This window comes from Muntiacus reevesi, chromosome 1 (assembly GCF_963930625.1).
Source record: "Muntiacus reevesi chromosome 1, mMunRee1.1, whole genome shotgun sequence".
NCBI classification, from domain to species: Eukaryota; Metazoa; Chordata; class Mammalia; order Artiodactyla; family Cervidae; genus Muntiacus; species Muntiacus reevesi.
Window position 1 is genome coordinate 150,069,211 of NC_089249.1, and position 22,286 is coordinate 150,091,496.

The window sequence follows — 22,286 nt, forward strand, 5'->3', positions numbered from 1 at the left end:
GGTCTTGTCTCCTAAATAAAATCACCATCTTAATCTCTTCCTCTCTGTCTACACCATTCCTCTACACTGCAGTTAGGTTGATCTTAAACTTTTTAAAATAGCATCCATACAGTCTCTCCTCTACATCAATGTTTCAGTGACTTCTTTTTTCCCTCAGAATTAAAGTTCAAATTCCTTGTCACAGTTTAGGTGGCCCTCTCAGATCTGGTGTCTGCTTACACTTGCTTCTAGATTCCTTTCTCACTGCTACCTCTCTAGATCTCTACTCTCCAGCCACTTTCCACTCACTTTTTCTCATGCATTATGTGTGCTCAATCATTTGCAACTCTCTGCAACCCCATGGACTGCAGCCCACCAAATTCCTCTGTCCACAGAATTCTCCAGGCAAGGATACTGGAGTGGGTTACCATTTTCTACTCCAGGGGATCTTCCCGACCCAGGGATTAAACCCTCATCTCCTATGTTGCCTGCATGGCAGGAGGATTTACCACTGAGCCACCTGGAAAGTCCCCACTGATTTTTTAATTTTTTTATTGAAGGATAATTGCTTTATAGAAGCTTGTTGTTTACTGTCAAATCTCAATATGAATCAGCCATAGGTTCCCCCAAATTGTTTCCCTCTTACCCACTCCAGGTCCTTTGCATATGCTGTTCCTATTCCTTGGAACTCTCTCCTCATCTTACACTCCTTCTCCTGACTTTCCTACTTACTATCGCACTATTGTTTAAGTAACATTTCTTTGGAAAAATTTTCTAAATTTCCTAGACTTGGTAATTTATGCCCATAGAGGGCAAGAAAATTTGCTCCTTACTTTCTGAAAATTCTCCAATCAAAGCACCTATCACACTTTATGATTACTGTTTGTCTCTCTGTAAAGCCTTTAAAGTTCTAAACAGGCAGAAACTATGTGTATTTTGCTCACATTTGTCTCCCTAAGTCCTCAGCCTGGCTCAAAATGACATTCAATAACTTTTTTTTTAATTAGTTATTTACAAGAAACCCTCATAGTTTATCTTCAAGACAGTCCATTATACTTCTCTTCCAGACCAAGCTATTTCTTTTTCTTCTAAAAGTTTCTAAATAAGGATAAATGTGAACTAAATATTTGTCTTAGAGGGTCCTTCAACATTTTCAAGATATTACTGCAATAAAAATAAAAATGTAAGTGAAGGTATGAATATTCATATCACAGGCCCCTCTCCTCCTATCCTAATTCAACAGAGTTTAATGTTTTCACTTGCTTTCTTACATGCAAAAAAAAGTGTGATTATACTACTAGCATCCTCAAATGACACTCTGGCTTTTCACTCACTCCAAAATCCGGGTCAAAAATGGCCTTCCTTGTTTCTCGTAGCCTTCTGTGGCTCCTTTCCAGTTTTTATCACAGACTTTTTCTCTGCTTCCTCTTCTCAGCTCAGCACAGCTTCCTCTGTCATGTTCTATGAACCTGCCACTGTTGATGAGTCTTTTTTATGTGCCATCTGAATGCGCTCTGTCTCATTACCTCTTGAGTTCTATTTGAATTTCAGTGGCAAACAGTTTTTATTCTTTACCTGCTACTTTCTCTTCCTTTATAACTTATTTCTTAATTTGGTCATTGATTTAACTCTTTAAACATAGGGCAAAATTGAATATGATCCCCTTGCCATCATCACATTTTATCTAGTCTGTTTAGAGCCACATCACCAGTGCCAAGAACAGTACCTAGCACCTGACAAATACTAAGTATATATTTGTTGCAAAAATCAAATACCTTTGGCAGGTACTCTATGACAGGTTGATTAGGCTGATTTAGATTACTTTTGTTCTTCATATACCACAGATAAATATCTAAAATGTCATTGAATACTAGAAGTTGATAACAGTAACATTTTATTTCAATATACATGTTATGATCTGATCCAATTATAGCATTCTTCCTTAGCAAGTTCTTTTTTGTTGTTGTTCAGAAACGGAAGAGAGGAGTTTTGCTAGTTTCATTAACACATTTAGAAAATTTTACTTCCTTTGCATGTTAGTCCTAGTCTTTGGTCTATAATCTAGTCTTTAAACAGTACAAGAAACACAAGTTACTTTATTTACATGTTAACCAACAATGACAAATTCACCCTGTAAATCAATTTGCTGGTGTTTAAAAATGTAGACAGCAAGTAAGGCTCATGGTCCAGGGAAAAGGATACTAATAGAATGCAGAGAAAATTTCTGGGTACCACCCCTAACTTAAGATTTGGAGTAAATGGGGATTTTAGTGAGTGCCTGGGTTGGCAACAGGAAGGATTTGATATAATGAGAAAGGTTAGATAGATGATGGACTTCACGGTTCAGGAAGAAACCAGGGTCAGGGTATTAGCAGAGGGATTAATGTAGCATGCAGTGAGATAGGAGGAAAGTATCAGGATCTTGGGAGAGGGTAGGGAAATAACTTAGGAGAAGCATGAATTAAAGGAAATTGAAGCGGGGAAATAGCAAGGACCAGGGCTTAGATGGTAAAGTCAGTGGCCTAAAGATATGCCCCCTGGGTAACAATGTTAAAAGTGGAAAGAGAAAGCAAAGCAAGCAGTCTCTGCAGGGGAAGGGGAATGCTCAAAGGTGGAAATCAACAGGGGTGCGGTCGCCTCCCGCAACGGGTATAGAAAACAGGGGGCGCAGTCCCCCCCAAAAGGCAGAAACATACCCGGAATCCTGAGCCAAAGAATGCAGTAAAACGTGGGTGGGTGGGTATCAGGAGGGGAACAGAGGTCCAAGGTGCTGGGATGAGTCAGAGGCTGAAGGAGGGTGATGCAGTGTGGAGTTTTTGGAGGTTTTCACAGAAAGCACTGGGATTTAGAGTTGCGGTTGTAAAAATATGTTTCAGACTCTCAGGGGACTCTGGCAAGTGTTTGGTAGAGTCCACTCAGGTTAGCCGGGGGTAGGTAGGTGGTGGTCAGTCAAGGATGGAAGGCAAACTCAACGAAGGCTGGGGATTCACTTAAACCAGTTGAGGGTGATTTCAGCCAAAGCTGGTCAAGAGTATGGTGCATTTCAGCCCGAGTGGGTCGATTTGGCCGGTTTGGGGCATGAATTTAAGTGGGCGCTGAAGAGTATTTCAGGGAGCGTGGCTGAAGGATTTCCTCCAGGACCGCGGTCCCTGTCAGACCGGGTTGGGGGTGGGTTGCAGCAGCGGCCAAGCGCACTGCGTTTAGGATGGAGTGCGTTACGGGCTGCGCCGGGGCGAGCGAGTCCGGGAGCGGGAGTCCGTCGCGGACTCCGGGCAGGTTCGGAGGGAACTGCCATCAGCGCAGGGCAGGATCGCCGGCTCGGGGACGTTCCGCGCCGCGAGCTGTACTTCACTCCCGCCCCTCCCGCTCCCGGGGGAACCTGTTGCTGGAGAAATGGGCGGGCGGCGGCGGCGGCGGCGAACCCTCCATCGCCTCCGCCTGGGCCTCATGGCGGTCCTTTCGACCTAGACGCTGCGCGGCGCGGCCCCTCCCTTATTGCCTCTGTTTTAAAAAAAAAAAAAAAGAAGAAGAAGAAAAAGAAACGAAAGAAAGAAAGAAAAATCAGCCCCCAACCCTCACCCGTGACCTGCGGGCCCCGCGGCGGCTCGTGCGGCTTCCGGGAGCGGAGGCGCGGCCCCGCGGGCCGGAGGAGGCGGAGGCGGAGGAGGAGGCCAACATGGCGGCGCGCAGGGCTGGGCCGGGCCGCCGCCGCTCCTGAGCGCCCCACTGCCGTAGCTCGGCTCGCGGTGCCCACGCCCGCGCCCAACCTGGCCCGGCGGCCGCGGAGCGCGCAGCCCAGGAGCGCAAGGGCCCGCCCGGGCGCGGGGACGGCGCATACGCAGCGCCGCTGGGCCCGCAAGGCCCCGGACCCGCAGCTTCGCTGCTCGCCGGCCGGCGGGGCCCGGAGGCCGGAGCCATGGAATCGGAGGAGGAGCAGCACATGACCACGCTGCTGTGCATGGGCTTCTCGGACCCCGCCACCATCCGCAAGGCCCTGCGCCTGGCCAAGAACGACATCAACGAAGCCGTGGCGCTGCTCACCAACGAGCGGCCGGGCCTCGACTACGGCGGCTACGAGCCTATGGACAGCGGGGGCGGCCCCAGCCCCGGGCCCGGCGGGGGCTCGCGGGGCGACGGCGGCGGCGACGGCCCCTCCCGCGGCGGGAGCACCGGAGGCGGCGGCGGGTTCGACCCCCCGCCCGCGTACCACGAGGTGGTGGACGCCGAGGTGAGGAGGGGCGGCCCATGACCCCCGAGGGAGAGGCCAGCGGGCTGGAGTTCCGTGGGGACGGGACACACCCCACTGGGCTTGAAGTGCGGAGGGCGTGTGGGGCAGGGGAGGCGCGGAGAAAGGGCAGATGGAGCACCGGGCTTGTCAGAGCGGAGGTCACCGGGCTGCGGTCAGGTGGGGAGTGATTGGGTGAGGGCTGGTGAAATTGAGTTGGGGATGCGGGGCAGCGCTGCGCGGCGGGCTGGGGAGGGGTCTCTCGGGCTTTGAGCTGAGGTCACCAACGGGACAGGCCCGGGAAGAGGATGGGGAGGAGGGTCCAAAGCTGGCATCCCCGAGATGGGGGAAGATCGACGTAGTGGCCTGGAGTGTGTGATGGGGGATGGCGCCTGTTATCGGGCGGTCAGAAATGGGGTACTAGTAGACTAGGCGAGGACCCGAGATTTTGTGGCCCAGGGTTTCAGTGAAGTAGTGGGGGAAGGCACTAGCTTCAGAGTCAGAGAAAAAGTGGGATGGGCCAGCCAGAGTAAAGGCCTTTGCTGGGATCAGAGGAGGACTTGAGGTTACGATGGGATTTGGGTTTTAACCAAGGACCAGAAAAAGGAGGAGATTGGTCAGGGTCTAAAATGAAGAGGGACTGGGCAGAGGCCAGGAGTGACAATAATTGACATGAGATGTGGGTAGGGGCGTCATCGATAAAATCAGGTATTGAAGACATGGGGATTATTAGACTGAGAAAGGTTAGAGATAAGAGGCCAGAACGGGAGTCAGAGCTGAGGAGGGGCTCGGCACTGATGGGACTGGAGTTGGAGGATGAAGCCGGGACCAAGTCTGGGTACTGGTAATCGATTAAATCAGAAAGGAGGGAAAGCTAGACTGGAGAAAGGGGTTGTAGCATTGAGGGTGCTCTGCAGAGGGACAGGGACAGGGTGGGAAGTAAAGGGACTGGAGGAGTGTGTTAAGGAGGAAGGGCCATCTAGGTGAATGGCTTTGATCAGAAATCTCAAGTCTGGGTGGAGATTCCTTCTGTTTAGTTTGAGATGTGAGCAAAGCACATGAGGGAGAAAACAGACTTTACCTCTCATTCTTTTTAAAAAAGGATCAACCAGAAGTAGCAGTGGTGGTGAATAATTCCTTTGCAGAAAGATGACAGCTCATGATAGGGTTTTGGTTTGATTTGCTGCATAGTATATTTCAAAGGTCCAGTAGAGCAGGTTGGCTTACTTTAGTGGTTTAGGTTTTTAAGTAGAGATGTGAATTTGGATAATTCTTAATGAAGCTAAGCCTCCTGAAAGAATTTTTTCATAAATAATATTCTGTCTTTTTAATCACATGGTTGTTTGGCCACATGGGCTTTTGCTTGGGCTGAAGTAGCTTGGGAAAGAAAGTGGCACTTCAAAAAACTAGATTTCTTCACAAGATCTCTTTGGTTTCCAGACTTCCACACTCTTGATTGATTGCCCTCTGTTACCCAGTAACTCAGCTGTATCATTGACTAGTGTATGGAAGTAAAGGTTGTAATTATTCCTACTTTGGGGGAAAGGTCCCAGGTAATTAAATAGCTGTACTTAAATCACTTTAAGAAATGAGCTTCTGTTTGCAAACCCCCATCACTCTTCTTGTTCCTTTTAGTTTTGACCCAGTTTTGAAATCAAGAAGAAAGCCACTGCTTTTTCTGAAGCTGTTTGTATAGTCCTTCAAAGTTCAGCGTATCCTCATTTTGTGAAAAAATTTACTCTTTTCTTTTATCACGCCTTTTAATTTCCTGGAATTTCAAAATCAAAATAAATTATAATGCTTGGTGGTACTTTAACATTAACTGTACTAATGTATGTTTAAATACTAACGTTAGCTGCCCTGCCGAACATTTAAACACTAAGAATTGGAACTGACTTCCTTTCACATGAATGACAGGCTGAGGAGTTTGCTTTCACATAAAATCTGAAGAATCTATGACTTTTTGAAGACCCATGTGAAGTTTTCATTTCCTCTTAACTTGTGGATTTGACTCTACCATTTAATTTTGCAAGGTCACAGAGTAGAAGGTGGGGGGTGCTACTAGTGACTGGGGATGCTTTACCCAGAAGACTGACAAGGATACAAGCACATGGGAACCTGGTGAGAATATTTAATCCAATTGTTGCCTCTGTTGTTTTACAAATCTACTTGCATGCCGCTTGTGCAGCGTGTTGGTCATCTTTGTCGACAATGGGAACCTGAGGCATTTGATCTTGAGAAATAGGGAGAAGCACTGATCATTGTTGAAAATCTATACAGTGTCAGGTGCTGTTAGGTGCTTTATACCTTGTACTTAATCCCCAGTGAGGTAGTTAATAACATCACTATTTTAGAGCTATGCTTAGCTAGTGGCAAAATCTGAATTTGAAACTGGTCTCTCTGACTTCAAAGAGAGTGTGTTTTTCATTCTGCTCAACTCATGGTTTAAGATTGAATTCATTTTAAGATAAAAAGGAAAAATAAAAAGGGAAAGAGACAGATTTGAGGTTCCTGTACAAGCTAAGAAAGATGTGGATTGCAAGGGCTGAATCAAGGCGTTGGGAATAGGATAATGGATAGAATGAAGGGAGAATCATACCTTTTTAAAGAAGACTTCAGAAATTAATGCTTAGTTTGTCTCCTTGGTTTTACATATGCAAGTGGGCAAGCCTCAAAGGGGAAGTGACATGTCCCTACAGAGTCAGTTCATAAAAGAGATGGGACTAGGATCCAGGCCCACTCACTGCAAGTGCAGTACACTCTCTCCCTACCAACTGCCTGCCTTTCAAATGAAAAAGGGACAGGGCACAGTAAAAGGTTGGAGAAAAGAAAGTGTAATAAACAAGGTGAAGCTTGTCAGCTCTTGCATAATCTACTTGTTTTATTTCTTTAAAATAAGGTCCTTGTCTGAAATTATATACATTTGTATTGGCCTAATAGGAAATTTCAGTTTCAGTGTCCTCTTAAAAATGTTTGGGAATATGCAGATCAAAATCCAGTTGTTAAAAAAGAAAAAAATGATTGCATTTATTTTGTATTTGTCATTTGGTAACAGGAACAGTCCTCTCATTTCGTAAGCATTTAATCCTTCCAGGTTCCGGGATTGGGAACAGAATGTGGAGGTTGCATTCTGGTGGATCTTAGTGCAAGCCTCTAGTTTTACAAGAAGTGATTTCCCAAGGTCATGCAGTTAGGTAAATCAGTTTAGTAATTTGGGCTCGTGCTATAATTAGGATTTGGTTTAAAAATTAAAATTTGGAAAGTAAAAGCAGTTAACTTCTAGTTCAGTAGCACCAAGGAGAATGCAGATAGAAAAGGCTCAGATGTCTAGTAGAATGCATAACAATGCACAGAAAGCCATTTTTTTAGATAATCTTCCAGTGATGTAAAGGTACTGCTTTGCAGAAAGTTGTGCTGGGTGTAGAAGTGTATTAATTCTCGGTGTCTTGGTCTGGATGGGGTTTTGAAAAGTTCACCAGTTTTGATTTTGAATAGCATTACTTCACAACCAGGTAGGAGTCTGTTCTATTATTAAAGAGAGTGAGATCTCACAGCTGCTCCAAATAATTTATCCAGATGTTTAACACCCCCACTGTTAGAATTCTTAAGTGTTTCTTTTATGGTTAATATCAGCCCTACTGACCACTATTCAGGGCATGCCCCCTGGTTCTGCCCTCCTAGAGCTGGGACAGAGTTGGTCCTTTTAAGAACTGTGTTCTTATCCAGAGAGTTAGAATTTAGAACCAGGAACCCTTTTAAGCACCTTTTAAAATTTAATAGTTGTGCAATATACCTTACTTGTTACTAAGTTTCCTTGTTTTTTCTTTAGAAAATACTAAAATGGAATTTTTTTTTGCAAGTAGCGTTTTAACAGTTAGAAAGACCTTAGTGTCACGTTTCATGTTAATTCTTATACCTAGAAGTGACATTTAATGCTGTGATCTCACTAATATTGTGAACTCCTTGTTTTGTTCCTGTTTAATTGTGGATAGTCTTCTGGAAATATTTTGTCAGAAGTATTTGCATGATTTCATTGCTTTTTTGTTAAAGATCCCCAAAGTTGGTCCTGCTAGAATATATATAAATCACATAAAAATCACATTAATTTGTAACTACTTAACTTATTTTTGCCTCTTTTTTTTTCTTTTGGTATTAAGTGGGTAGTTACACATGAATTAAAATTATACATTATATATTACATAATATACTAAGGTTTATATTAAAACTCATGTCCTTTTTTTCCTCTAAAATCCACAGTCCTAGCTCATTTGAATGTGGAGTAAATATCTTATAAATAAATTTTAGTTATTTGTGATTTGATTTACAGTTTCTGATCTACTGTGACTTGTTAAATTAGAAAATGTGGAATCTGTTTATAAGTTTTAGAGTTAAAAAATAAAATAATTCCCAGGACCGCCTTGGCAATCCAGTGGTTAAGACTCTGTGCCCCCAGTACAAGGGGCAGCAAGCAGTTCCATCCCTGGGCTGGGAACTAAGATTCTGCATACCACGGGGCAAGGCCAAAAAAAGGGAAAAAAGAATTCCAAAATTCAGTTGAAAGTAACATGAAAAATAGGGACTCTGAAAGATTAATTTTGAAATAAGAATTTCTTTATAATCTAGTATATATGTGTCGTCTCCTTTGTTAACTAGGCATATGAGTTCATCTGACTTGTAATTACCTGACCATTCGCTATTAGAATGAATGTAAAATCATAGTAGGTAGGGATAGCTTTATGCAACATAATAATCCTGTTAGCTTAAAATTTGAAACCAGTAACAACATTAGAAAAGTAAATGTTTTAATAATATGAGGATAGAATTTCAACCGTAATATAACCTAAATAGCAGACATCAGGGTATTCCACAGCTTCATTCTTACTGCTCAAAAAGCATATAACCTGGATTTCATTTGAATTTGAGTGCAAAGATGAAAAATTGTTGCTTTTAATAAGAATCATTATATTTGGGAAGATTTGGTTCAGTAATAATTTTCTTGTCTGTGGAGTTCAGTTTTCCCAGAAGTTTTTCTTATTTGAAATACCAAAGAGAAATGAGAAGTAAAATATATAATAAGATTAAACCATTTCAAAACACCCTCATATTCCGCATGCACTCAAGACCATGCACTTCACTCGTTTGTGTTTTAGTTTGTTTTTATTTTATTTATTTAGTTGCTTTTATTTTTGACTGTTCTGGGTCTTGGTTGCTGCTCATGCTTTTCTCTGGTTGCGGCGAGTTGGGGGGCTGCTCTAAAGTTGCAGCGCACTGGCTTCTCACGCGGTGGCTTCTCTTGCTGCGTTGCTCGGGCTCTGGAGAATGAGGGCTTCAGCAGCCGAGTGGCGTGAGGTCAGGGTTCACAGACTCGGTAAGTTGTGACGCGTGGGCTGCGTTGCTCCGCAGCATGTGGGACCCTCCCGGGTCAGAGGTCAAACCTATGTCTCCTGCCTTGGCAGGTGGATTCTCTACCACTGAGCCACCAGGGAAGCCCTAGCTGTTTTGTCTTTTTTAAAAAACATAGTTCAAATCAGCTTTAATGTTAGGTTTCCTGTCAAATTAGAAGTGTCTTACAGTAGTCCAGACATGAGGTGATGAGCTGCTGGAGGCAAACACAGCAGTGAGAAGTGACACGTAGCTCAGGGACAAAGGAGGGGAAGGAAACTCTGAAGGCAAAGCAGTGTGTATGGAGTGAGGTACAACAAACAGCTCCGTGTGCTGATGGCCCCCGAGAGGCTGCTTTTACTGATGCCGCACTCCAGAAAAGGTTACCGTCTGTTCTGTTTAAGAAAGTTCAGGAATGTGTAATACATTTTACCACGGTTTTGATTTAAAAAATAAGAAGAAAGTTGGGCATATAAAGAAGTAAGCATTCAGGTACCTGGAAAATTGAGATACAAGGGACGTATCAGCCTGAGACTTTTGCATTGTGGAGGCATTGGTAAGAAAGTTGTACTTCACTTTCAAGAGTAGATGTTTTTTCTCACCTTCCTTCCAGGGAGTTTTAGTTTCTTTTTTAAGTTTGTATTTCTCATTCTCATTATTATAATAGGAATTTTTATTATTCAGTATTGAAATATTTTTCAGTCACAAATGAGTTGTAAAAATTTTTTCTTAAGCTCATATTAGTAGTAGATGACATTAGATTTGGTGTATTTTTATTTGTTCTGAAGAAAAGAGCTAACACAACTAAGTTGGCATTTCATTTTGATAATCTTTACCAAAATTGAAATACTTTAGCCATGAAGGTGGAATCTTTTTCTGGGGCTAAGTTGAAGATTTTATTTTTCTTCTTGGAAATAAGTAATATCTTTCAGTGCCCACCAAAGTCTTCTCACTTCTTAAGTTCCCGTATAGTTTGCTTTCTTGTAGTATCTTAAGTTGTTTCAGTTATGTGCATTGTGAAATTCAGTTGACAGCATTTGATATACTTTCACTTAAGTTTAATTATGTTTATGTTAGAAATATTTTGTTAAAAAAGTAAATATAATGCATTCTTTATCAGCAGGCTTCCAAAATGGTTTCTGAAGTTAAAATCTTTTCCAGAAAGATTAGTTAGTCGCTGTTGCCACTGCTTTTCAATTTCTAGTTTGTCTTCTTTTAGAATCTAACTTTCATAAACAGATCAAAATTTTTAGGCTTTTTTCCTCTCTTCTTTCCATTCCTCACTCATATTGGCAGTTTTGGTTGAAAATTGAATTGCTTTCTGCAACTTATCATTAGAAGCCTACCATGTAGCATTTTAGTAGCAATTTAAATTACAGCAATTTAAAATACAGATCCTAAAATATATGAAGGCATTCCATACTGCCAATGGCAGCACCATATGTCAATTATTTAGTTTATTTAAGACTCCTTCCTTTGTCTTCTTATCAAGTAGCCTCCTAACTCTAACCGTAAATTTCTCTCCTGCCGCCTCTGTTACTGCTCAGGTTTTGTTCATGTCCCTTTCTTCCTGTTTCTCTGTGCCACTCATGGGTACCAGCATGATCTTTGTAAAATATAAATTTTAGTTATGAGATAGCCTTGCTTAAAAATGTTTGGTGGTTCCTTAATTCCTGTAGGTACAATCTGAACTCCTTTCTTTCAAGACCTCCATACTTACCCATCCCATCATGCCTCCTGCCTTCCAGTGCCATGTTCCCCCTTGCAGTTCAGGGGCCATCTGTTCCCTCGCTCTCATCCCCAAACCTCACTAAGCGTCTGTCTGGCTAACATGGATTTATTCTTCGAGATTACCTTAAGTGCCGTTTCTCTTCAAGGCACGCTTGTCTCACATGGCCACATACTCCCAATGGCATTTTGTAGGTACACCAAGTGAAGAAATGATCATATTTTAGCTAACAGAGAGGTGTATTTACATGTATGTATCTGTATTCCCACTGGACTTGAGGAGCAGTATTATTTCTTTTTATCTCTGTGTCCCTCAGACCCCTGGCTCACAGTGTTTGACTGAATAAATAACTAAATGAATGGAGAAGGAATACCTTAAGGGAAATAAAAAATCAAATGGCGTTTGAAAGAATATTAAACCAGGAATTTGGGAGATAGTACATTTCTCTCCAGGGTTTTGTTGATTGCTAACTATAAGTTTATTGGGCAAGTCAGTTTGCCTCTCTGAGCCTCAGTTTTCTCATCCATGAAATGGGAATTTACACTAAATCTGTGGTTAGTTTTCATTTTTTAATCTCTTTGAGAAGTTAAAAGCTATGAGGCCTTTCAGAAAATAGCATGTGTAAACATATGCACTTGGTTTTCTAAATAAACTGGCGCTAAACACTAATGGCTGTTATTTTTGGGTGATAGGGTACACAGGTAATTCTCTTCTGCTTTACTGAATTAAAAAAAGATTAAGTTTTTTTAAAGTATATAAACTCTATTAAATGAAGACAAACCAAACTCTAGTGTCCATTAAAAATGAAAATAGCTTAAAAAATTGATTAAAGTATTTCATGATTCTTAGGAAAATTTTGCCTAGATTATAAAATTGTTTTAAAACTTTGCAACTGAGGAAAGTTAAATATAGGAAGATTTTGTGTTTTATGTAACTGAAAAACAGGAAAAGGTATATTGCTTCCTAACATAAAATTCAGAACTTTTTTTTTTAAATCTAAATTTCATATTTGATTATATACTTACTAGATAGGTCCTAATTCTAGCTATAAGAAAACTGGCTCAGAAGATGTGGTTCAGCAGGACTTTCCGAATTTGAGTCACAGTTTGAGCTGTAATGGAGCTTCTGTTTAGTTGCTTTTCCTGCCTTTCTCCTTTTCTCCATATTCCCCCCATCCCTCACCTAATATCTCCGAGCATTTTGCCTTGTTGACTTTGTTATCTATGACTCAGGTGTTATCTATGACTCAGGTATGTTCGGACTCACCTTTATTTAGAGACTCTCTGAGATCTATGACTCTGTCTGGGAAACAGCTGTTTTTAAAGCATAGATTTTTTTGTTTAGCTTTGCTTTGCCAAAGGGATGGATTAGAGATGCATACCTGGCCAACAAGGCCTTCCCTTGTCACCTGTGATTTCCCGGACTTGTGGTACTGCTACAGGGAGGCCTGGTCTGTGGTCTGTGGGGTTGCAAAAAGTCAGACACGACTGAGGAACTGAGCTGAACTGAGCACGGCTACTCATGATTTTTGGGCTCTTGGTGGGCTCCAGACGTAGTCCCATCTGCTGTTTTTAAGAAGACACGACTGAGGTGACTTAGCAGCAGCAGCTGTTTTCAAGAAACAGTCCACTCACGACTCTTTCCGGTTATTTGTTCACCTTAATGTACTCTTTCACGTCTACTTACTTATTTCTAAGAGGGCAAGACTGCTGTTTCTGGAATTTTTCTTAAAATACTGGAAAAAAGTAGAGAGTTCTTACAAGAGTTCTCTTATTTACATTAAATAAAGATAGAAATCAAATTCCATTGATAAAAATAGGCATTATACCCAAAATGTCAGAGCAGCAAGACAGGTAATAGTCCATTCAATAAAACACTTAAATCTACCTTCATTCAGTAGGTTTTTATTGAGCATTAAATGTATGCTAGGCACTGAGTAGATGTTGGGAATACAGGAGTGAACCAATCACAGAGTCCCTTCTCTGTTACAGTTTCAAGGCTGATGTGTTTCCCTTTATCTGTGTCCAATAAATTATAGTGTTATAATTCAGAAAATTAAGGCCTTGAAGAGTTGTGGGTTAAGTATGAAGAGATTAGATCTATCTAAAGCTTTTGAGTAGTGCCTCAAGAATTTTTTTGTGATGTAATTTGATCTATAGTAGTATCCATTGCCAGGAAACCAAGTGATAACTGTTTTTTCAAGTGATCTTCCTTTTAGTGCCATGGAATGTACAGAATTTGTATTTATTTAGTTGTTGCATGTTTATTATTAGGTTAATGATTCTCTCAACTAGTACCTCTTTTAAGAATGGTGTTAATTATTTCACCTAAATGTCATTATGTTTTGTCCTAAAATCATATTTGTGCATTTTTCCCCCCAAGAAAGAGAAATTGCTCTAGAAACTGGCCTTTTTAAAGGCTAAAACTCTCTTATAATTGTTGATAATACCCCCCAAAAAAGATTGCTTTTAAAGCTAAATGAAAAACTTGTCTGTTACTAATGACATTAGGAATCCTTAGTTTATTATCAATGTTTGTGTGTGAGGGGTGTTTAGTTTTATGTTGGAGTGTTTTTTGTTTACTAAAATACTATAATACTTTTAAAATGTTAGTACTTTTCATTTTGTAAGATTTCCTTCTGCTTCATTTGAAGTGTTTTTAAATGAAACATTTAAACAACAGTAGCAACAGATCATCCTATATTTTACTAGTTTGTATATCATATTTGGTTTTGGGAAAATAGCCATTGTCTGTTAAGCAATCAGTATTCTCAGTTATACCAGGCAAAAAAATGTATGTGTAATATATAAAACTTGTACCGTAAAAAACAATTGGTTCATGAGATGTGTGATGACATACTGACATCTGTAGAGAATAACAAACAAATCCTGTTTGCTTTTCATTACTTTGGGGTTTTTATGGTTGGAGTATAAAGCATGTCTGTGGTAAAGAAGTTCCAAGTATTTGTTAAGAAGCCTCAAATATCACAATCCATGCTGAGTTACCTTGGATTCACCCAGTTCACAGTAATTTTAACACAGGAGAGAAATATCAAGAATACTTGGCAAGATACACTTCGTAAAACAGATCAATTATCTGTAGAACTGAGAATATTTTCTGTCCTCTCCTCTCTCTGTCCCAGTAAAAATGTTAAAAGTTGTAAATTTAAAGATTAAGGTTGAAGATTTGTTTCAAAGCTGGAAGAGACCATCAGGATTTTGTGATGTTACGTCTCGTCAGTTTAGGGGTAAGGACCTTGACTCAGATCATTAGCAAAGTCGGGAAAGGAACTAGCCTTCTGCTTCTCAAGAAGCATTTTGTATACTTGACCAAACTGTCTTTCTGACATGAGGAAGTCTTTTACTTGTAACTCATCTTTAGTATATCCTTCCTCATAAGCTTGCTGTATCTTCATTACCACCATTTCCTTTGTTAGATATTAGTTTCAGTTAGGGGGCAAAAAGTTGACATTTGATTCATTTTTTCCCCCTTGAAGATGCTTACCTTGTCTACCTTGCTTTCTCTTTCAGCACTTTCTAATGTCAGCAGCTGTTGATAAGTTTATAAAAGGTGGTGAGGGTTGAGGAGAGGAAGGTTGAAGAAGCGCTGTCATTTGTGAAGGGGCTGTTCGATCTGCCTGCTTAGCATCTTTGTAAACCTGACAAGGATTGGTGATCCCCTGCCTGAGTGTCCACAGTTGTACATGGGTACTGATATTTTACAGTAAGCTTGGTAGTTAGTATATAAATTTATTGGAATAACATATGCTTAATTTGTATTATCTTTTACTTTCTTAAAACTGCCTTTTTGGTCTATGTGTATCAAATACAGTGATTATCATAAATATCCACTGGGAAATATTATACACTTGTAGGTTTGAAATAAAAATATTTTGAATGATACTTTGAAAGGATATTGATACTCTTAAAAACATGACACTTGCATTAATTATATATTTTGATGAATACAGAAATAAAACATAGTATGTGTTGATTTACTCTTAAAGGATCCATTTTAAAAAGTTAGTCTTAAAACATGCCAGGTTCTTTTATGACTCCCAGCCTATTGTATACACATACTTTTCCTTCTACCTGGCCTGTTCCCCTCAACCTTCACACCTAAGAAAAGGGGAGTTCTCTTGTCATATTGGACCAGGAGAGTTAGTCCAACCGCACTCTGTGACATCAGTTTGATCCTTGTGCTTGATCCTTTCTCCACAAAGTAGATTTAACACAAGCTTGTAGTTGGCAGAGTTAGATATTGAACATCCTCCTATTTCAGTCTCGTGAGTCCCATGAAATTCCAGATGTTAACCAAACCGGGTTCCCCTTCTAATGCACTTTCATAATACTCTTGTTATGATAGCATGCTCCTTATAAGAAATTATAATCCCTTATGTGATTGTCTTTTCTGATAGGTGGTGTATCTCAAAGCTTCAAAGGCAGGATGTGTTTGTCTTATTCATTGATGTATTCACAGCTTCTAGACAGTACTGAATGGAATTCAGTGTAAAAACAGAAGACAGAATACCTTAGTCTGGAGGAATCTTGAAAAATTTATTAGAGAAATGATACTTGATCTGATTTTAAAGACTGTTTTAGTCTATTCAGGGTACTATATTAAAATACTATAGAATGGATGGCTTGTAAACAACAGAAATTAATTTCTCATAGTTCTGGAGGTTGGGAAGTCCAGGATCAAGGTGCCAGCAGCTTTGGTGTCTGTTGAGGACCTGCTTCCAGTTTCATGGACAACTGTCTCCTTGCTTTAACCTCACATGGTGGAAGGGCCAAGGGAGTGCTCTCTGGTCTCTTTGAAAAGAACAGAGCTCTCATGACTCACCTGCTAAAGGCCCCATCTCCAAATACCCTCACATCAGGGATTCAGTTTCAGCATATGAACTTTGAAGGGACACAAACATGCAGTCTATAGCAAAATAAAAGTAGTAATTTACTGTGTTGGAGAAAAAGCACTCTAGGCAGAGGAAAGAGCATAGAGGTAGCATGGTATCACGGCAAGCCCTGTGTGCTCAGGGGCCTAGAAGTTCAGTGTGGTTAGAGCAGAAGGGTTTAGCAGAGAAGCAGATGAGGTTCTGTTTGTAGGTTGTGGTCAGATGGTGAAGAGCTTTGCATGCCAGTCAAGTGCTGGAGACCTGCTTTTACTTTCTAGGTACTTAAGGCAGCTGGGTTCTAAAGGAGGTTTAGAGCAAGCAAGTGATGGGATCAGATCCCTTTTCTTGGTTTAGTTTAGTTTTTGTTTTGTTAAGAAAGATCACTGGCATTTTGAAGAGGACACAAGAGTGGGGCTAGAGTCTGGGCCTCAGCCACGGTGGTGGTCGGCCAGGAGGGACTGTTGAGGAGAAATTTCTGAGGTAGAATCACTGTGGTATGGGGACCGACTAGTTGGGAAGATGACACTAAGTTTCAGAGACTAGGGATAGTTTCTTCGGAGAAGAAACATATTCAAATTAGAACACTGAGTTCTTCGTAGAAGTTGAAGAGTCTGCCAGGGATATAGAAACACTCATCTGAAGCTGGAAGAGCGGTCTGGGCCACTGGGTAGGATGTGCCAGTTTGTGGTAGTTGGTCTTCTACAAGGATGCTCTCCCATCTGCATAGTAATCCTGCAAGGCAGGCACTGTTCTCTGCTTTCTGTTGAGAAAACTACGGCACATAGAGAGGTTAAGAAGCTTATTCAAGGTCACACAGCAAGCAGATGGTGGTGACAGAATCAACATTTAGATCTGTCATGGGAATACATAGTAAAGGAAATTTCAACAGAATTTAAGAATAAAAGGTACTTGTTTATCCTAGAAAACCTCTTACCTAAAACTTTAGGAATATTAGTGGACTAAGAAATACAAGTGTTGGAAGAAAAGCAGTTGAGAATCAATTCTCTCTTACCTTGTCAACTCTTAGCTTAGGGTACATTATATAAAATTTTTGTTTGGTTGTTTTTTTAATAACAATTTACCTCCATTCTGGAGTGATGCTTTTAGGGACTGAACCCCCCTACCAGTTTTAGGAAGAACTGGAATACCTCCAGAGTGCTTAATCTAGAACATGAGATTTGGAGAAACCTTGATCTGAATTCTCATCCCATTCTGAATCCATGAGTGACTGTTAGCATTAGGCAAGAGACCATGAGAAATAGATTTGAGTAACTTGTCTTATTTGAGCCTCAATTTTGCCCATGACAGATATTGGGCACAATGACAGATTTTGTCGTTGCCTCATGGGGTTGGGCACCATCCCTAACACAGAGTAGCTAAGTAGTCAGGAGACATGCTAATTCTCCTTTGCCTCTCACTCATTTTTCTCTGCATATATCTAAATCCCCCCTTACCATCTCACTCCTTCCTGCTGTCTATTAAAACTGAAGGTCTAACTATAGCTACCAACTTTTTTGTTCCTGAGATCAACGATATATAAATCTCAGACCCTAAATCTAAATGATAAAGGATATATCCTATATGTTGCTCAGTAGTAGCCAACTCTTTGTGACCACACAGACAGTAACTCACCAAGCTCCTCTGTCCATAGGATTCTCCAGGCAAGAATACTGGAGTAAGTACCCATTCTCCACTCCAGGGGGATCTTTCTGACCCTGGGATCAAACCCGGGTCTCCTGCATTGCAGGTGGATTCCTTACCATCTGAGCCACCAGGGAAGCCCATATGTAAGATACCACCTTTGAATTCAAAGACAGCTTCTCATGAAAACCTTGTTTTTATGTATTGAATCAACACCAAGAGTTGTGAAAGAAAGGGACCATGAGAAATATCCACTTTTGTAGAACAGTTAGGAAACTCTCTACTGCTTATAATATGGAATGAAAATGAGTTTCAAGAAAGCAGTTTGCCGACAGACTTGAGTATATTAGTGACTTGGGAACCACCTGCACTTGTCCATTATCTTTTTCTTCAGTGAATATTTTAGGAATCATCTAGTCTGGAATAACAGATCATATTATTAATAGATTTGCATAGAACTATCTCTGAATTGCTTTGAAAAATTTGAAATAAGACTGATGAGCCTGAGGTCTCAACTTTCATTAGAAAGTTGTAAGTTAGTGACTTGCAATCAAATGTTCATGTTTTCATCTTTTTTTCCTTAGGCACTTGACATATATGGTGCTAATTGTTTATTTTAGGTAATGGACAAATACATTTTTAAAAATCATGGAAAAATGATTTGGCATGAATTTGGCATCTTCATTTTTCTGTACATTAATCAAACATTTGGAAGTTCTTTTGACTACATTGTTGGCTAACAAAATAGTTAAGTAATCAAATTTAGTATTAGCATAAACTTTAAGCACTATTGGCAATCTTCTATCCCTGAAGTTTTTTGGTTTTTTTTTTTCTGTATTTGTTGGGTTAGTGGCTAGACGAGAGCAGAGCTTATCTCTGAACAACAGGCACTATTTACTCCAGTAGGTTCCACTTCTTTAAACAAAGAAGGTTTGAGTGTAAGAGCAAGAGGTTTGTTAATTTCTTTGAACTTGAAGATGGTTTTCTAAGTAAATATTAAAATTCTGTTACTAATCTTAATGCTTATACAGTAATATTCTAAAGGCCAGTTGCAAAGGCTGAGTAAATTATACCGTTTTGTGTACTCAGCCCTCAATTAAGTTAGTGCCTATACAGTGTTTATGTTTGTTCATCTGCATTTTTCAAACAGGCAAGTTTCTAGATATGGATAGTGACATATATGTTCATGTCTAACTGTAAATATAGAAGATTTCATGCAAAGAAATATTTTTGTCATGATAATCTACATGTTAAATCTAAAGATCTCTACCTCTGTGGAGGTAGATTTACGCTATATAGAGACAGCGTTTATCAATTCTGTGAAAAACTATTTCCAGTAATTAAAAGTGCTAAGCCCATTTATAGATAAACAGTAATTCCGAATCATTTGCCAATAATGAAGTTATAATCACAACTATATGAATTTCTAGTGTGTTTATGACATTATCAAGTATCATGGGAATTACAGAGATCTTGTTTATACTTGTATTAATTTATATTTATGGGCATAAGTAAAATTACTTCTTTAGGAAATAGCCTCAATTATGTTTCCAGCAATTGTTTTGGTTCTAATCTTAAAATGTCTAGTTTAGGAATCATAATGTGGGGCATTAACTTATTTGTTATTTTTCTTGGATGACCAGATACACAAGATTCAGTGTTATTAGAAATTTTTCAGGTTAAAAGTGATATTCAAGAATTTTTTGTGAGCACATTTCTTTTCTGCCTTAGTGACAGAATTGTGCATCCCTAACATGCTAAATTTACATAAATGCTGTAAAGCATTTTCAAAACTTAAATGTCTTTCAGTTTTAAATAAAATTGATGGTGTGTCACAATAAAAAGAAAAGACGTTGCCTCAAATGGTCAAAAAAGCTGAAAATGTTAAAGTTTTATACTTGAAAAATAAAGTAATACCATTTTGAAATATGAAAGCTCTGTAACCCTCTGTTTATAATACTGTTTCCCTTAAACATCTAATTTTGTTGATGGTGCTAGTGATAAAGAATCTGCTTGCCAAGGATATACAATGGAAAAAAGACAACCTCTTTAACAAGTGGTGCTGGGAAAACTGGTCAACCACTTGAAAAAGAATGAAATTAGAAAACTCTCTAACACCATACACAAAAATAAACTCAAAATGGATTAAATATCTAAATGTAAGACCAGAAACTATAAAACTCCTAGAGGAGAACATAGGCAAAACACTCTCCAACATAAATCACAGCAGGATCCTCTATGACCCACCTCCCAGAATATTGGAAATAAAACCAAAAGTACACAAATGGGACCTAATGAAACTTAAAAGCTTTTGCACAACAAAGGAAACTATAAGCAAGGTGAAAAGACAGCCCTCAGAATGGGAGAAAATAATAGCAAATGAAGCAACAGACAAAGGATTAATCTCAAAAATACACAAGCAACTCCTGCAGCTCAATTCCAGACAAATAAATGACCCAATCAAAAAATGGGCCAAAGAACTAAACAGACATTTCTCCAAAGAAGACATATAGATGGCTAACAAACACTTGGAAAGACGCTCAACATCACTCATTATCAGAGAAATGCAAATCAAAGCCACAATGAGGTACCATTACATGCCAGTCAGGATGGCTGCTATCCATAAGTCTACAGGCAATAAATACTGGAGAGGGTCTAGAGAAAAGGGAACCCTCTTACACTGTTGGGAATGCAAACTAGTACAGCCACTATGGAGAACAGTGCGGAGATTTCTTAAAAAACTGGAAATAGAACTGCCATATGACCCAGCAATCCCACTCCTGGGCATACACACAGAGGAAACCAGATCTGAAAGAGACACGTGCACCCCAATGTTCATTGCAGCACTGTTTATAGTAGCCAGGACATGGAAGCAACCTAGATGCCCATCAGCAGACGAATGGATAAGGAAGGTGTGGTACATATACACCATGGAATATTACTCAGCCATTAAAAAGAATTCATTTGAATCAGTTCTAATGAGATGGATAAAACTGGAGCCCATTATACCGAGTGAAGTAAGCCAGAAAGATAAAGACCAATACAGTATACTAATGCATATATATGGACTTTAGAAAGATGGTAGCGATAACCCTATAGGCAAAACAGAAAAAGAGACACAGATGTACACAACAGACTTTTGGACTCCCTGGGAGAAGGCGCGGGTAGGATGTTCTGAGAGAACAGCATCGAAACATGTATATTATCTATGGTGAAACAGATCACCAGCCCAGGTTGGATGCATGAGACAAGTGCTTGGGGCTGGTGCACTGGGAAACCCAGAGGGATCGGGGGCGGGGGGAGAGGGAGGTGGGAGGGGGAATCGGGATGGGGAATACATGTAAATGAATCATGGCTGATTCATGTCAATGTATGGCAGAAACCACTACAATATTGTAAAGTAATTAGCCTCAAACTAAGAAAAATAAATGGGAAAAAATAAATAAATGTAACCAATACTCTAGAAAAAAAAAGTTAATTTTTTATATGGTGTGAAATTGGGGTTCAGTCTTATTCGTTTGCCTCTGTCTTAACGGTTGTTAAAAAAGCTAACCTTCCTCCACTGAGTTGCTTTTATGTCTTTGTCAGAGATTAAATTGTATTATCTCTCTTGTTGAGGGAGAATTGGCCACATATATAAGGGCTTATATATGGAATTTCAATTAGATTCCATTTTCTGTATGTGTGCCTTTTGGTATATTTTTGGCTGTGCCCCGTGGCTTGTAGGATCTTAGCTCGCCAGTCAGAGGTTGAACTTGCTCCTTCAGCCGTGAAAGCATGGAGTCCTAACTACTGGACCTCCAGGGAATTCCCTATATGTGTATCTTTATGCCAGTACCACATTGTCTTGATTACTGTAGCTTAATAGTAAATTCTGAAAGTTGAAAGTGTGAATCCTCAAACTATTCTTTTTCAAGATTATTTTGGTTATACAGGGTTCTTTGCATTTCTATGTGAGTTTTAGAGTTAGCCTGTCAATTTTTTGCAAAATAAGCTGAAATTTTGATGCTGATTGAGTTGAATCTGTAGACTAATTTGGGGAATATTGCCCTTTTAACAGTATTAAATTTCAGTCCATGAACATGGACTGTCTTTGCATTTATTTAGTTTCTCTCCATAATGTTCTATAGGTTTCAGTGTATAAATCTTCAGTGTACTTCTTAAGTATTTTATTTCTTTTTGATGTTATTGTAAATGGAATTGTTTTCTTAATTTTAAGATTGTTCATTAGTGTATAGAAATACAATTGAATTTTAGATATTGATATTTTATTCTGCAGCTTGCTGAACTCAGTTATTGGTTCTAATGGTTTCTTTTTTCATGAATTCCTTAGAATTTTCTACCTACAAGATCATGTAATGAGTGAATAGAAATAGTTTTACTTCATCCTTTTCAATCTGAATGAATGCCTTTGATTTCTCGTCTTGCCTAATTGCCCT

General features: G+C 39.8%; 1 protein-coding gene across 2 annotated transcripts in view; it reads left to right on the plus strand.

The window, feature by feature from the left end:
* Positions 1–3,500: 3,500 nt before the first annotated feature.
* The window catches only part of USP24 (ubiquitin specific peptidase 24), a 136,377-nt gene continuing 117,591 nt past the window's right edge, over positions 3,501–22,286 (plus strand). For both annotated transcript variants that reach the window (XM_065912159.1, XM_065912165.1), the window contains exon 1: positions 3,501–4,207. In XM_065912159.1, the coding sequence (XP_065768231.1) occupies positions 3,896–4,207 (312 nt within the window). In that variant the 5' untranslated portion in view covers positions 3,501–3,895. The remainder of the gene's footprint in view (positions 4,208–22,286) is intronic.